The following is a 15,682-nucleotide window of genomic DNA, read 5'->3' as shown; positions in this document are numbered from 1 at the left end:
TGAGACAAGGAGAATGGAGAAATATTTTTGAATGGGCTGATAAAGGGAAATAATGTTTAACGGAAACATTATATTAATAATGTTTAATAGAAAATGGGAATACTAAGGAGAACTTTGAAAATTGGGACAGAGGTTGGTGGATGAAGGAAGAATCATGGCAATTTGATCACCGAGCAATGGGAAGATGAAAGTGGAAAGTGAAAGGGGCAGCTTGTATTAGATGATTCCTGACAGCGTTAAGTACGAGGAGTATGAATGAAATTCACTGGCCTTGTAACTCTCAGTTGAACTTACATGTCAGGCTGTTAAGGCAATAAGGACAAATGACAAATGAAACCTGTTGTCCAGTTGGAAGATGCTAGTCAAGGTTGGACAAACTGAGGCCTTAGATAAAATATTGAAGGTCTTCTCACTCTAGGAGTTTGCCATTTACTCTGGATGCTAGAAAGCAGTCCTTACTCAGGGATTCAAATAAAAACACTGGAAACTTTTTTTCCCAGTGCCTGTGCAGCATCTAGTTTCAGGGCTAAGGGAGCATCAATTCAGCCCAATGACTATAACTGATTTCAAGAAAGAATCATGCCCTTTGCAACATGGTGATTCCTGAGATGAAGAGATTGACAGCAAAGATGGTAACAGACTGGAGAACAAGAGAAAAGATGTAAGAGCTAGTTTAGAGGTAAAATGGATAACTGATACTTGAATGACAAAATATTAGTAGAAGAGGACAATGAAGAATTAAAGATGAATTTTAGGTTTATCAATAGGACATAGTGGATACCATTAACTGTCTGGAAAGTGGAAGGAAGAGGTAATTGGAGGTAGTAATGCATGCAGTTTAAAGCATGATGTAATTAAGTTAATAATAAATGTTAGATGTCAATTTATTAGTTGTGTGAAGACAAGAATTTTGAATCTGAATATATCTGCATTCAAAAATTCATTGTTACTAATAAGATGTTTTACCTTGAGTAAATAATTGCACCTTTCCAAGCCTCATTTTTCTTTACCCATAAAAATGGAACTAATCTTAACACAATTTCTGGCAAATAGTAAAGTATATATGAGTATTATATTCATTCAATCAATCAATCATGTAATAATTTATTTTAGCCCATTGTACTTTGAAGACCTAGGTTTGTAAAGCTCTTCCTTTATAGGCTAATTATAATTCAAATTAAGAATACAGAAGGGAAAGGAAGAGAACAGAAGAGTGGGAAAACATATTTTTTAAGACTTGCAAAATATAGATTACTTTTAAAACTAAATTGTCTTACATTTAGGCATATAAAACTAAAGTCTTTTCTTTCCTTCTATATTCTTTAACATTCAAAATAATGTGGACATATTTCTTAGATTAAAGCTAGTTCTGAAAATCAACATAAATGTTAATGATCTTGAGGAATGCACAGTCATTTCTTGAGTGCTTTTTTTTTAAACCTATAATTGGCTTTCTATTCATTTTTCATATTTCTGTGCTAGGATGGAAACTGTAATTTCACTTTATTCTTCACATAATCTAAAATATTCTTTTACCCACTGAGTCTTGCTTCTTCATGTAAAACTTCACTTGTTAGTGAGCTTTTCATTTTAAGAATGACAAAAATTAGATAAGACAGAGAGTGAATAGTTACTGTCAGTCTCCTTTCTGTCATTTTTCTTAATAAAAGTAATTTTTCTCAGGCAACAATACATGCTTTCTAAACAGTTATTTGTGCAATTCTTTGACAAATTATGGATTCTTAAAACTAGCATAATTTCACATTCACTGGGATATCTTTATTTTTTTACCTTCTGCATGGCTACTTAAAAATCAAAGACAAAAAATCAGACAAAAAGAAAAAGTATCTTAAGAGACAATTCAATAAATGGAATCAGATTGCTTCTTTTTGTCCAAGCAGCTGGCACAGACCTCACTTTCGAACCATCTATGCTTGTCTTTCGCAGTCCTGGTGCAGAGTGTTTAAGTGCAGGGGCAGGGAGTGGTGCTAACCCCAGAGATGAAGGTAGAGAGGTGGGCAGGGGCCAGACCACAGAGGCTGGAGGATCTGTAGTTCGACTTAGGAGAATTGGGGAGCCACTGAAGAATTTTGTAAGCAGAACTGATTCTGTGCAAGGTCCAGCCTTGGTCAAAGGAATTAAGAATGTTAACCAAATAAAGGGAGATAAAGACCATCACAGTCCCAGAGGAAGAAAGAACTACTTTGAGATGAGAGGCACCACGGAGGACATGAGACTGAAGGCCATGTGCTACATCTCAGGACACGGCCTCCAACTGATGGTGGGTGCGCTGAGCAGGAGAGTTATTGCAACCTAATGTATGGTTCTTGGGCAGCTAAAATTTTGGCATACTTAATGATGGAAAAGCATAATGCTGGAGTTGGAATTATTGTCCAAGAAAGCCAGAACTTCTAAAAGAGCTGACAGAGAGGGGATGGGAGTTTTCTTTACTGGAGGTGGGAAGACTACTGGCTCTCAGTGGAGCAGCGGAAACTCCAGAGAAGTAACTGAACACCACAGGGTAATTTGTAATAGAAGCAGCAAGGAAGGTGGCAGTAATCATGAAAAAGCTATGAGCCCCTGAGATTCTAAGTAAATAGAAGGCTTAAGTGTTGGGGTAGGAAGAAGAAAAGTAGTGTCAAGAAGAAACTTCTCCTTCTTGAATTAAGCTATCTATACGAATGGAGAGGGTAGGAGCCAGTTGCTGAAAATTAAGTGGAAGTTTATTCAATATATAAATGACTATTATCAAAAAACTCGATTTTTTAGAAACAATTTGTAGTATGACTTGTACGGGAAATGGAGATTACGTATGTTTTGGGTTCTGTGTCTCTTCTTTGTTCCATCTAGATTCACCACACTTTATAAAGGGTATTCCTTTTTTTTTTTTTAAAGATTTATTTATTTATTTAACTCCCCCCTCTCCCCCGGTTGTCTGTTCTGTGTCTATTTGCTGCGTCTTGTTTCTTTGTCCGCTTCTGTTGTCGTCAGCAGCAGGGAAAGTGTGGGCGGCGCCATTCCTGGGCAGGCTGCTCTTTCTTTTGCGCTGGGCGGCTCTCCTTACGGGGCGCACTCCTTGCGCGTGGGGCTCCCCTACGCAGGGGACACCCTTGCGTGGCAGGGCACTCCTTGCGCGCATCAGCACTGCGCGTGGGCCAGCTGCACACGGGTCAAGGAGGCCCGGGGTTTGAACCGCGGACCTCCCATGTGGTAGACGGACGCCCTAACCACTGGGCCAAGTCCGTTTCCCCAAGGGTATTCCTTATACCCACAGTGTGTGAATGATTAATAACTCCTCTTCCATTTTCCAATTTCCCTCTTCTCTTGGTCTAAGAATTTGAATTGGGCAGTTGTCTAGGATTTTTAATGGACTTTAATCTTCTAAATTGTGAACAGCCAGTTATGTATTAGCACTGGCATATTTATCACTGTATCAAATCATCAGGCAACATTTTTAAAAATCACACACTTTGCTAAAAAGAAGAAAAAAGCTGATCTTTATTAGATACATGATCCAGCCAGAATAAAGATTAAACTTACGTTTCATTCCAGTTGACTAAGAAAAAAAATAGTTTTTTGACTGGAATATTTCTGTAGTTTCTCACTTGACACAGCTTCTTTCCAGCATAGGTAAGCCAACAGGAAAAAGAAAATGCTTTGTAGCTAAAAAGAAACAACATTCAATAAGCTAAACTCTCTAAAGGAACCAGCTTTTTATATGGGTCAATTCATTTTATGGTTAAAAGATAAGAGAGAAAAGAAAGCTTTTTGTAGAAAGTGTGTTTTAAAAATTACTTGAAGGATTTATGAGTAAAATAATTTAGGACTAAATTTTTGGCATAAATCTATAATGTGTAACAGTATTAGAGCAAAAATTTCATGCAATATCTACTTCCTTTACAATTCTAAGTTGAATAAGAATTTCTTGGATCTAGATTTTTAAAGAATTAATGAGTTCTAATAGAAAATCATAATCCTGATATTTCAGGAAGTTCAGGAAAGTACATATCATGACTGATGATTTTTATTTTAAATGTAAACAATGTATGCAGATGGAAATTGAAAAGCTTTGAAACATTAAACACATACAAACACACATCTCTAAAAATATTCTGCCAAATTGGTCAAGTGCAGGGGTCCATGGACCCCAAGAGGTCCGTGGAAAAATTTCAGGGGTCTGTGAGCTTGAATTGAGAAAAAAATCAACCTATTATTTTTATCTTCTCTGACCTCTCACTGAAATCTACATTTTCTTCACTTATGAATATATGCAATAAATAAATTACATTAACATTCATTTCACCTTCCAAAGGGGTCTGTGGAACAAAAAAGGTTAAGAACCCCTAATCAAGTGTGTATTATTATATCACTTACTGCTAAGAGATTTTATAAAGAAACTTAATAAGCAAATAGGAACATCTGTTTATAAACTATAGTAGAAATTCTTTCCAACACAATCTCTAAACACACAGAAAGTCCATTTTTAATAAAATAAACTTAATAGATTTTGATATCTTTGCTTTTTCAGTCTTTATGGATTTTATCTTTTGGTTTTCTAGAGGTTTGCTTGTCTACTAATTTGAGATGATAAATAGAACCAAAAAAATTGATACCAACCTTGCGAGGAAAAGCTCGTGTGGTAAACTGAAGGGGCATCGCAGTTACGAAGACTACATCTGCAGTTCTATTCCTAGATTTACTAGTACCCAAACCATGGGCCATTTATTTAAACCCTCTATGCATTAGTTTCTCCATCTGCAAAATGGGTATCACATACTCTTGTGGTGCTGTTGTGAGGGTTAAATGAAATCATGCAGGTTAAGCATCCAGCCCAGTACATAATTCACAGAATGTGCTCAACTAATGGTAGCTATCAAGATGATAATGGACAACAGAGTACCTAGAATTTGTTCTTCCAAAATGCTCTTGATTTTTATTCTTCCTTAAATTGGGCAAAATATAACAAAGGGCATAAGGGAAATGGTGACATGCTTACCAGTATTTTTTTTATTTTAATAAGTGTATTTGAGGCTATATATTTCCCTTAAGGAGTAGCTTTAGTTGTATTCCATATGCTTATATAAAATTTTTTTTCAATTATAATTTTTTTCCCTTTATTAGAAAAGTTGTGGGTTTAGAAAAAAATCATGTATAAAATATTCAGGATTCCCATATACCACCAAATTCTTAACACCTTGCATTGGTGTGGAATATTTGTTACATTTAATAAAGCACATTTTAATAATTGTACTAACTTATTAGAAATAGTCTATTGTTTAACTTAAGGTTCTCGATTTGTGAAGTATAGTTCCACAGATTTTTAAAAAAATTTTTACTCTGTCACCATATATACACCCTAACATTTCCCTCTTGAAACACATTCAGATATATATTTCAGTACTGTTAATTATGTTCACAATGTTGTGCTACAGTCATTACCAAGACATTTCCGTCATTCCAAATAGGAAATCTGTACATTTTAAGCCTTGACTTCCCATTCCCTATCCCCACCCTGACCCCTAGTAATCCATATTCTGGATTCTGACTCTGTGAATTTGTTTATTCTAATTGTTTCATATCAGTGAGATCATACGATATTTGCCCTTTTGTGTCCGGCTTATTTCATTCAACATGATGTCTTCAAGATTCATCCATGTTGTCACATGTATTAGGACTCCAATCATTTTATATTTAAATAATATTCCACTGTATGTATACATCACATTTTGTTTATCCACTCATAGGTCGATGGACACTTGGGTTGCTTCCATCTTTTGGCCATCATGAATAATGCTACTATGAACAGTAGTGTGTAAATATCTGTTTGAGTCCCTTCAGTCAAATCTTTCAGTTATATACCTAGTAATGGGATTGCCAGGTCATATGGTAATTTTTTACTTAACTTTCTGAGGACCAGGCGAACAACTTTTACAGTGGCAATACCATTTTACATTGCCATCAGCAATGATTGAGTGTTCCTATTTCTCTGTATCTTCTCCAGCATTTGTTATTTACAATTTTTTATAGTAGCCATTCTAATGGGTATGAAATGGTATTTCATTGTGATGTTGATTTGCATTTCTCTGATGGCTAATGATGTCCAGCATATTTGCATTTTTTTTTTTTGTGGCCATTTGTATATCGTCTTTGGAGAAATGTGTTTTTAAGTCTTTTACTCATTTTCCAGCTGACTAGTCTTTTTTTTTTTTGTTAAATCAAAGGATTTCTTTATACGTTTTGAATATTAAACCTTTATTTGATATGTGGTTTTGAAATATTTTCTCCCATTGTGTAGGTTATCATTTTACTTTCATGACAAAATTCTTTGAGGAACAAAAGGCTTTAATTTGATGAGGTTTCATATCTCTATTTTTTTTTGTTGTTGTTGTTGTTGCTTTTGCTTTGGTGTGAAGTCTAACAAACTAATGCCTAAACACAAGGTACTAAAGATACTCCCCTATGAGTGTGATAGTTCTGGCTCTTATATTTAGCCCTTTCATCCATTTTGAATTGACTTTTTGTAAGGTGTGAGGTAGGAGTCCTCCTTCTCTTCTTCTGAAAATGGAGATCCAGTTTTCCCAGCACCATTGTTTGAAGAGATGATTGTTTCCTAATTGAGTGGTCTATGCCCCCCTGGTGAAAAATCAGTTGACCATAAATGAGAGGGTTGATTTCTGAGATCGAAATTCAATTCCATTTGTCTATATGTGGGGTTTCATTTCTGAGCTCTCAATTCGATTCTATTGGTGTATATGTCTGTCCTTGTGCCAGTACCATGTTGTGTTGATTACTATGGCTTTGTAATAATTGGGAATTGTGAGTCCTCCAACTTCATTCTTCTTTTCCAAGATGGCTTTGGTTATTTGGGGTTCTTTACCTGCCCATATAAATTTGAGGTTGTTTCCATTTCTGCAAAGAAGGTTATTGGAATTTTGATTGGAATTACGCTGAATCTATAAATTGCTTTGGATAGGATTGACACCTTCACATTAATTACTCTTCTAAACCGTGAACAAGAAATATTCTTCCAATTATTTAGGTCTTTTAAAATTTATTTGAGCAATGTTTTGTAGTTTTCTGTGTACAAGCCTTGTACTCCTTGGTTAGATTTATTCCCAGATATTTGATTCGGAATATTGCAATTGTAACTGGAAATTTTTTCTTGAATTCTTCTGATTGTTCATGGCCTGTGTATAAAAACACTACTTTTTTTTTGGTATTGATCTTGTAACCAACCCTTTTCTGAGTTCATTTAGTACTGGGAGCTTTGTTGTAGATTATCAGGATTTTCTGTATACAGCATAATATCATGTATAAATAGGGAGAATATATATTTATTGAGACTTGTTTAGTGACCTAACATGATATATCCTGGAGAATGATCCATGTGCACTTGAGAAGAATGTGTATTCTCTTGTTGTTGGGTGAAGTTTTCTATATATGTTTGGTAGGTGTAGATGGTTTAGAGTATTGTTCAAATCTTTATAGTTCCTTATTGATCTTCTGACTAGAAGATCCATTCTGAAAGTGGTTTACTAAAGTCTTTTACTATTAATATAGAACTGTAATCTCCCTTTAAATCTGTCAGTATCTGTATCATATTTTGGGGCTTTGCTGTCAAGTACATATATATTTGTAAATATTACATCTCCTTGTGGAATTGATCCCTCTGTCAGTATAGAAGGGCTGCTTTTGCAATTTGTAACTGTTTCTGACTTAAAGTCTATTTTATCTATTATTAGTATAGCTACAACAGCTTTTTGAGGGGTTACTACTCGCATGATATATTTTTTTCCAATCTTGCACTGTCAAACCAATTGTGTCTTTGTATTTAAGGTGAGTTTCATGCAGACAGCAAACAACTGGGTCATGCTCTTTTATTTATTCTGTCAATCTCTGCCTTTTGACAGGAGAGTTTAATCCATTTACATTTAAAGTCACCACTCATACTTTTGGACTTTTTCTCCTATCTTGCTGTTTTGTTTCTGTAAATCTTTTACCTTTCTTGGCCCTAAATTCTTTCATTAATTCCAACATTTTATTTATTTAGATTTGTTGTGTTGTACCATATTAGGTGGCTTCTCTTTTCTATCTGGATATATTTTTCATACAATTTATTCATGGTTACCATGGGGTTAAAATTTAACATCCTAAATATATAACTATCATATTTGGTTTATACCAACTTAAGTTCAATAGCATATGCATGTATTTTATCTATACCCCCATCTCCTCACTTTTTTTGTTCTTGTCACTACCTTTATCTTTTTACATTGTATATTTGAAACCACAGATTTACCATTAGTATTTATGCATTTGCATTTTAGCACCTGCAGGAAGAAGTATAATTACAGACCAAATAATACAATATAATTATAATGGCATTTATAATAACCCATATGGTAGCCTTTGCCAGAGATCTGTATTTCCTAATCTGCTTTGAACCACTGTCTAGTGTCCCTTCCTTTCAGTCTGAAGAACTCCCTTTAGCAATGCTTATAGGACAGGTCTAGTGATGATCAACTGCCTCACTTTTGTTTATCTGAGAATACCTTAAATATCACTCACATTTTGAAAGAAAGTCTTGCCAGATAAAAAATTCTTGATTGACAGTAGTTTTCTTTTAGCATTTAAAGTATTTCAACCCACTGCCTTCTTGCCTCCATGGTTTTTGATGAGACAATGGTACTCAGTTTAATTGGGACTCCTTTGTACATAACATGTTACTTTTCTCTTGCAGCTTTCAGAAATCTCCTCTTCTGTTTTGTATTCAATATTGGGACCAACTTGGGGGATTGTAGCCGTTCCACTGGTGAATATATGATAGGTTATACTTTACTTCATGCTTTTCCTGTTTGGTGTTCTCTGGGTTTCTTGGATGTGCATTTTTATGTCTTTTGCTAAGTTGGGGAAATTGTCATTTTATATATATATATATACACACACACACACATATACACATATATATATTGCATATTCATTCTGCCCCTTTCTCTCATCTTTCTCCTTTTAGTACTCTCATAATGTATATATAGGTATGCTAGACAGTGTCCCAGATGTGTGTTAGGCTATTATTTTTGTTCTTTATAATTCTTTTTTCTTTCTGCAGTTCAACCTGACTCATTTCAAGTATCTTGTCTTTGAGTCTACATTCAAGTCTTCTTTGTTGGTGTTTTCTGGAATTTTATCCTCTTCCTTTGGGTGGCTCATCATTTCCTATTTTTTTTTTGTTTGTGTTATAGTCTTTTCTTGCTCACTATAAATTTCTGCATTTTAAAATATTAACTCAGAGATTTATTCTCTGAGAGATCTGTTTCTTGATTTTGCAACCAGCTGGGGCTAAGACAGAGATTTTCTTGAACTTCAGCCCTCCTGTCAGGAAGATCTGCCCAAGGCAAATTCAGTGTGTGGAGTCCTCTGTTCTTTTGTGGGCCTGTGTCTTGTCCTGGGCTTGTGCTTATTAGTTGCTTTAGACTTTCTCTGTTTACAGGAATTTGAATGCCTGCTGTTTCCCAGGAATCAGACCTCCCTCTCCAGGGGTACTTAAAGCAGGACTTTAGGGAAGCAGATTTGGCTCAACTGATAGTGTCCGCCTACCACATAGGACATCCAGGCTTCAAACCCAGGGCCTCCTGACCCATGTGGTGAGCTGGCCCACATGCAGTGCTGATGTGCACAAGGAATGCCATGCCATGCAGGGATGTCCCCCACATAGGGGAGCCCTACATGTAAGGAGTGTGCCCCTCAAGGAGAGCTGCCCCGTGAGAAAAAAGTGCAGCCTGTCCAGGAGTGGCACCGCACACACGGAGAGCTGACACAGCAAGATGACACAATGAAAAGGGACACATTCCTGGTGCCGCTGACAAGATTGCAAGTAGACCAAGAAGAACACACAGTGAATGGACACAGAGAGCAGACAATGGGGAGGGGTAGAGAAATAAATGAAAATAAATCTTTTTAAAAAAGTAAAATAAAGCAGGACTTTGCTCTAGACCTTTTGCCTCTATACTTTCTTACATTCCTTCATTGTCTCAAGCTGCTTTTGTGTGGAGGGAAGGCACACTGGAGAGGAGTTTCCCAAGTTAGTCTTTCCCAGCTGAAAGAAGGTGAAGGGCCCATGAAGGGGTTGCAGAGCAGCTCTAAAGTGCCCTGGGGAGGAGTTCAGGAAGGGCACCAGGGGCTTTTTCCATGGCTCCCCAAATCTGAGCTTTCTTGGCCTGCCCAGCAAATGTAGCTGTGGGGGACAACAAACTGTCCCCCACAGCCCTAAGGAAATATAGCATCTTTATGTCTCCTTTGCATCCATCTTTGTCCATGGTGGGTTGGAGCCATGGTCACCCTCAGATCCAGGCTGTCAGCGATCTAAAATTGCTAATCAAAACTGTGATCAGTGATAGGCTGTGCCTACCCCTTGCCTTGTGAAAGAGGATTTTTATGTCCCTGTTACCAGCAAGCTATCCAGGGCTGGACCCCATAGTGACCTGTCATGAGAGTGGAGGTTGGCACCAGTAACTGTCTTACAGAGAGAACAATTGGTCTTTACCATAAATTATCGGCTTATTCCTACCACTCTTCCCTGGATGCTATACAGTGTTCTATTGTCCTCTGGAGTTTCAAAATAGCTGTCTGAGACAGTTTTTGCCTGTTTAATAGTTGTTCTGGTGAAGGGGCTAAATCCACGTGCTCCCTACTCTACCATCTTCCCACAATCTACCCTTATTTTTATTATCTTTGAATCATATGTTCTAAGTTCTACCATAATCACTTTTATGAACCATGAATTATTATAAATTACATTTTTAAATTTACAAATATATGTTTTTTGTTATTATTTTTTAACTTAATTGAAGAAAAGGTGTGCTTTCTACATCTTGGAAATTATTTGACATTTTTTAAAACTCAGTTTATTGTTTAGTTTTTGATCGCTTATTAAAATAAATGTTTCATGTATGCTTGAGAAGAATTTGTATTTCCAAATTATTTCCTGTCAGATACAATGCAAATTCATTGGATCAAGCTTGTTAACTATATTGGCCCATTCTTCTATATTCTTCCCAATTTGTCTGAGAGAGGAATGTTGATATCACCATTAATTCCTGAGAGAGGAATGTTGATATCACCCATATTACAGTGTTCTCATCAACTCCTTGCATTTCTGTCAAGTTTTTATTATGTTACATCTTTTCAGTGAATTGAATTGAATATTTTAATACCATGAGAGACTTTTCTGGTTAGTACAATTTTTTTTTGGATTTAGAGTTAATCGTGCCAGTCCATTCATCAACTTTTGGTTTACATATGCACAGGAGACAGTGTATCTGTCTCCCATACATTGCAGAATCTGCTAATGTGATGAGTCAAGTTTGAAAATGAGACTTTAGTGAAATGAATGGTAGACATGGACTGTACCTGTGTACCTTTTAATGATAAAGGTTATGGGAAAAGAATCCTCTCTGTGCCATTCAAATCTTCCCCACAAAGAGGGCATCCTCCTGAGGACAAAGGCTTTTAGTTTGCTCATGTGCACACAAAGTTCCTCATAATTAAAAATATTGTAAAACGATTTTTGCAGAGTACATTTTATTGTATAATATGCATTACTATATATTTACACATAACTACTTTTCACAGAGTTCTATTTATCAAACCATGGTACTCTACTTAAGGGATTTTTAAAAATAAGTTTTACTTACTTTTTAGTATATCCTTATCTTAAGGTGTGATTCTGCTCTTCTCTTAGCAATTATTTCTAATCACTATTTTAACCACCACTCTGGGCAGCCATTCTGCCCCTGCTGCTGACTGCTGTGGACTGACTTTCACAGAGTTGTCTCATCCACACCCTCACCCCTTGTGAGATCCTCCTCGTTGTGATATCCTCTTTGACTCCACCCACACCAAGCCTGACTCACTCCTCTATTCCAGGGAATTTATTCATATGAAATAAACAAATCTTTATTGGGCACTAAGTGATAGCTAGGAAATATTTTGGGGACTAGAGATAAAAAAAAAAGATACAGTACCTCCACTCAAAAATTTCACAGTCATATTAACATTGTAAAAGGGGGTAAATAATAGTAAGCAATTATTAAGATAATGAGCATCATGAAATATATAAATAAAAATGTAAGATTATTTTTGAAGGATACGATGATTTTTCTATCAGAGAGGATAATGTTTTATGAGATAATTTGTATTTTGTATCATAAGAGATTAGGTTAGATATTAAGGCCTGTTAGACACTGCAATGAGTCATGGAAAGGATTTGTTTAATAATCAACTTATCCTAAGTGAGATACACTCTTATATGTCTTTTTAAGATTTACTAATATTTTTTTATTTCTCTACCCCCCCTGCCCCCAGTTGTCTTCTCTCTGTGTCCACCCGCTGGGTGGTCTTCTGTGACCACTTCTATCCTTATCAGCGGCACGGGAATCTGTGTTTCTTTCTGTTGCGTCATCTTGTTGTGTCAGCTCTCTGTGTGTGCGGCGCCATTCCTGGGCAGGCTGCACATTTTTCGTGCTGGGCGGCTCTCCTTACGGGGCGCACTCCTTGCGCGTGGGGCTCCCCTACGTGGGGAACACCCCTGCGTGGCAGGGCACTCCTTGCGCACATCAGCACTGCTCATGGCTTGAATGGGGTCTTCTCTGCAGGCAGGGTACGTGAGTTTATAAGAATTCAATTTCCAATCCTCTGATTTGACTGTGAAAGTTTCACCAACTATTTTTATTTTAGAGTTCTGTATCTGAAATCTATTGCTTAATAAATTAATTTCTTTTATGGGTATGAAATCTGGTCCTAATAATTAAGGCCCGGGAGAAAGGTGCCACTTGGTTAAATTCTTTTTTCCCTATTGTCCAGCACTAATGTTTCTGGAGAAAGCACTGTCCTAACTTCCTCCTTGATGTCCATTTCCAGGTGTGGAATGCAGCCTCCAGCAGGGTCCCTAGTGATCCTGCCTCCTGGCATTCAGACCCTTCACTGGTATCCTCTTCCCACAGTGTACCAATACAGCGGAGGTGATGCCACATTGCTTCTGACATTAGTTTATAAAAGCTTGCCTCTTCTGGCTTTTCTTTGATGCGTTCTTGTTCATGCACCTTCTCCCTCTATCACTTGCTTTATGGAAAGCCAACTGTTTTGACTGTGGATGTTCAGACAAGCCTGCGGTGAGTAATAAAGGCCATCAGTTCAATAGGCCATGAGGACCCATGGTCTTTAACCAGGTGAGTGAACTTGGAAGAAGATTCTTCAGCCTTAGTTAGCCTGGAGGTGACTGCAGCACGGCCGACAGTTTGATGGCAACTCATGAGAAACCCTGAGCCAAACTCAAAAAGATTCTTAGTTAATTCCAAGAATTATGAAGATACTAATCTCAAAAAATCTGTACCACTCACAACATGATGGGAATCAAAGTGATTTTTTTTTCTATTTTTAAGTAGTTTCTGTCTCCCCGTATGTGTTTCTCTGCCCTCTCTCTCCCTATCTTTTCCCTGTCTTACTTCCTACTTTCCTCTCTTTTTCTCTCACTCTTTGAGAGATTTCTGTTAAATGGCATTAGTCTTTTAAATCTTAACATGAAAAAGAAAATTTTATGGCAACCACTAAATAGGATGAGAATTTTATATTTCAAAATGATATATTGATAACAAGCATTTATTTTTAACAAAGTTAACAGGAGAAGGGTTTGGGAAGGGAATGCTATATCCATTGAGAATCTCAATTTTAAACATGTAATTTAAGAATAAGTTACTCTATGGTGATTAATTTCCAAATTATGAAATATTTGCTAATACAATTAAGAATACGATAGATTAATTTGAAAATATAGAAAAATTAATTAATCCTTTTGTAGGAAGATAGTGTATAATTCTTTGTTTGAAATTATTTCCCACTAACCTGGGCTTTTAGTGTTTCACTGATAAAAATAAATAAGCATTCTACATACACACACACACACACACAAAATCTCACACCAAATCCAAAAACAAAAACCTTACCACCACTAACCTGTGCACCCAAGTTTCTGGAATGTTGTGAGCTGCATAAACTGTGAAGCTAAGGTGGGAATCCAGGCCAGGATTTACAACTGAAATGCTTCCAGGTGCATTAACAGGCTGAAAATCTGTATAAAAGCTGCTACTATAGATATCAATTAAATGGTAGATAGATGTGGACAGCTCAGTTGTCACTTTCTCTATCAAGCCTGGGGGAGGAAAGGCATAGAAATCAGGCCTACGTAAAGGACCATAGTGATCACAAGCCATCAATTTGGCTTTGAAATATCTAATTTAAATAAAATTTAGTTAAAATGACCTCCAAACGAAAACTGATTAACCATCTGTGCCTGTGGATGTATTAACTGCTAGTAGCGTATGTATCACTAGGCTTTTATATCTTCAGCTGTACAAATTTTCAAAGTATGGCCTTTTAATCATAAATCAGACTTTTTCAGATTATTAATTTTGGCATTCTGATCAACTGTATTTTGCAATATTTTTATTCCAATTTATGATTGCTTAGATTTCCATTTTCAGACTAAAATGAAATCAAATGGCTTAAAAATACTTCAGATAAAGCCAATCTAAACAGTTAATCAAAATAAATTTGATTATGATATCTTATTTACTATTAATGGAACATTAATATATTGTGCTGATATAAAAGCAGAATGAGGGGAGTGGGTGTAGTTCAGTGGTTGAGCGCCTGCTTCACAGGTACAGGATCTGGGGTTCAATCCCCAGTACCTCCTAAAAAAAAAAAGCGTAATGACAGCTCATGGTTGGGACCTGAAACAAGTTTGAAAAAGAACAAAAGGTATATGATATTTATTAAATTCAAAATACAAGGCTTTCATGAGTGTTATCCATTAATTATTTAAAGGGAGTCTATTCATTATTCCTAAAAGTGACTTGTCATGAAAGACTTAAAATAAAGGCCATTACTAGTGTAGAGAGAACATTAAGCACATCATTAGAATTTACATTTCTAAGATCTACTGTGATTTGATTCTCACATGTGCTGAGTCAAGTCACTCAGTTATGTTGTTCATTCAAGCACATGTAAATTCCTCATAAATTATTTCTGAAACATAAATTGCTTTTTGTTTCTGGCTGTTTTTAAAAAGAAATAGTACAAAGAGGTAGCTTTTTGCTTTAACAGTTTGCAGTGTTCTGATGTGCAGGCATTTATTTGGACACCTCAGAAAAGAAGGCGGCTTCAGCACGGGGCTGCATCCCACAACTCGTGCCTTGGGTCCTCTGTCCACAGTTAAATGTTTTGTTGTTGCTCAGCACGTGCTATTATTAAATTAGTTATTCATAACTCTGATCAAAATTTATATGAAAACCAGATTTTATTTATTTACTATATTTCTCAAATTGTGCCTTTCTTTAAAACAGCCTGAGGGGACAAGTGGAGTGAAAAGAGCCCTAATTAAAATTTCCTGAGAAATCAGCACTAGCAATTAATGAAGCAGAGGAGTAAAGTAGTATAAAAATAGGCATCACAGAGGCCTCATCAATTCCGGAGGGCAATCAGGAGGGTTTTTCTTCAATGACAGGAGGCTGGGAATTATAAATTTATGGAAACATCTTACTTCCAGGCCCCAAAATTGTACTGTTGGTACTCTGAAGCTGAGGCACCTACTTCTTTTTAATAATTCCAAATCTTGAGATGTGCA

The 15,682-nt window shown here is 36.3% G+C and overlaps 1 protein-coding gene across 3 annotated transcripts in view; it reads right to left on the bottom strand.

Moving 5' to 3' along the window:
• Window positions 1-15,682, bottom strand: part of PIK3C2G (phosphatidylinositol-4-phosphate 3-kinase catalytic subunit type 2 gamma) — a 646,925-nt gene that overhangs the window by 276,740 nt on the left and 354,503 nt on the right. For all 3 annotated transcript variants that reach the window (XM_058282853.2, XM_071210197.1, XM_071210198.1), the window contains 2 exons: window positions 14,011-14,206; window positions 3,541-3,663 (listed from right to left, as the gene is read on the bottom strand). In XM_058282853.2, coding sequence (XP_058138836.1) covers window positions 3,541-3,663; window positions 14,011-14,206 — 319 coding nt within the window. The remainder of the gene's footprint in view (window positions 1-3,540; window positions 3,664-14,010; window positions 14,207-15,682) is intronic.

The sequence above is a fragment of the Dasypus novemcinctus genome, chromosome 20 (genome assembly GCF_030445035.2).
Source record: "Dasypus novemcinctus isolate mDasNov1 chromosome 20, mDasNov1.1.hap2, whole genome shotgun sequence".
Lineage (NCBI taxonomy): Eukaryota > Metazoa > Chordata > Mammalia > Cingulata > Dasypodidae > Dasypus > Dasypus novemcinctus.
Note: the sequence above shows the minus strand (reverse complement) of the source record. Positions and strands in the feature narration are given on the sequence as shown.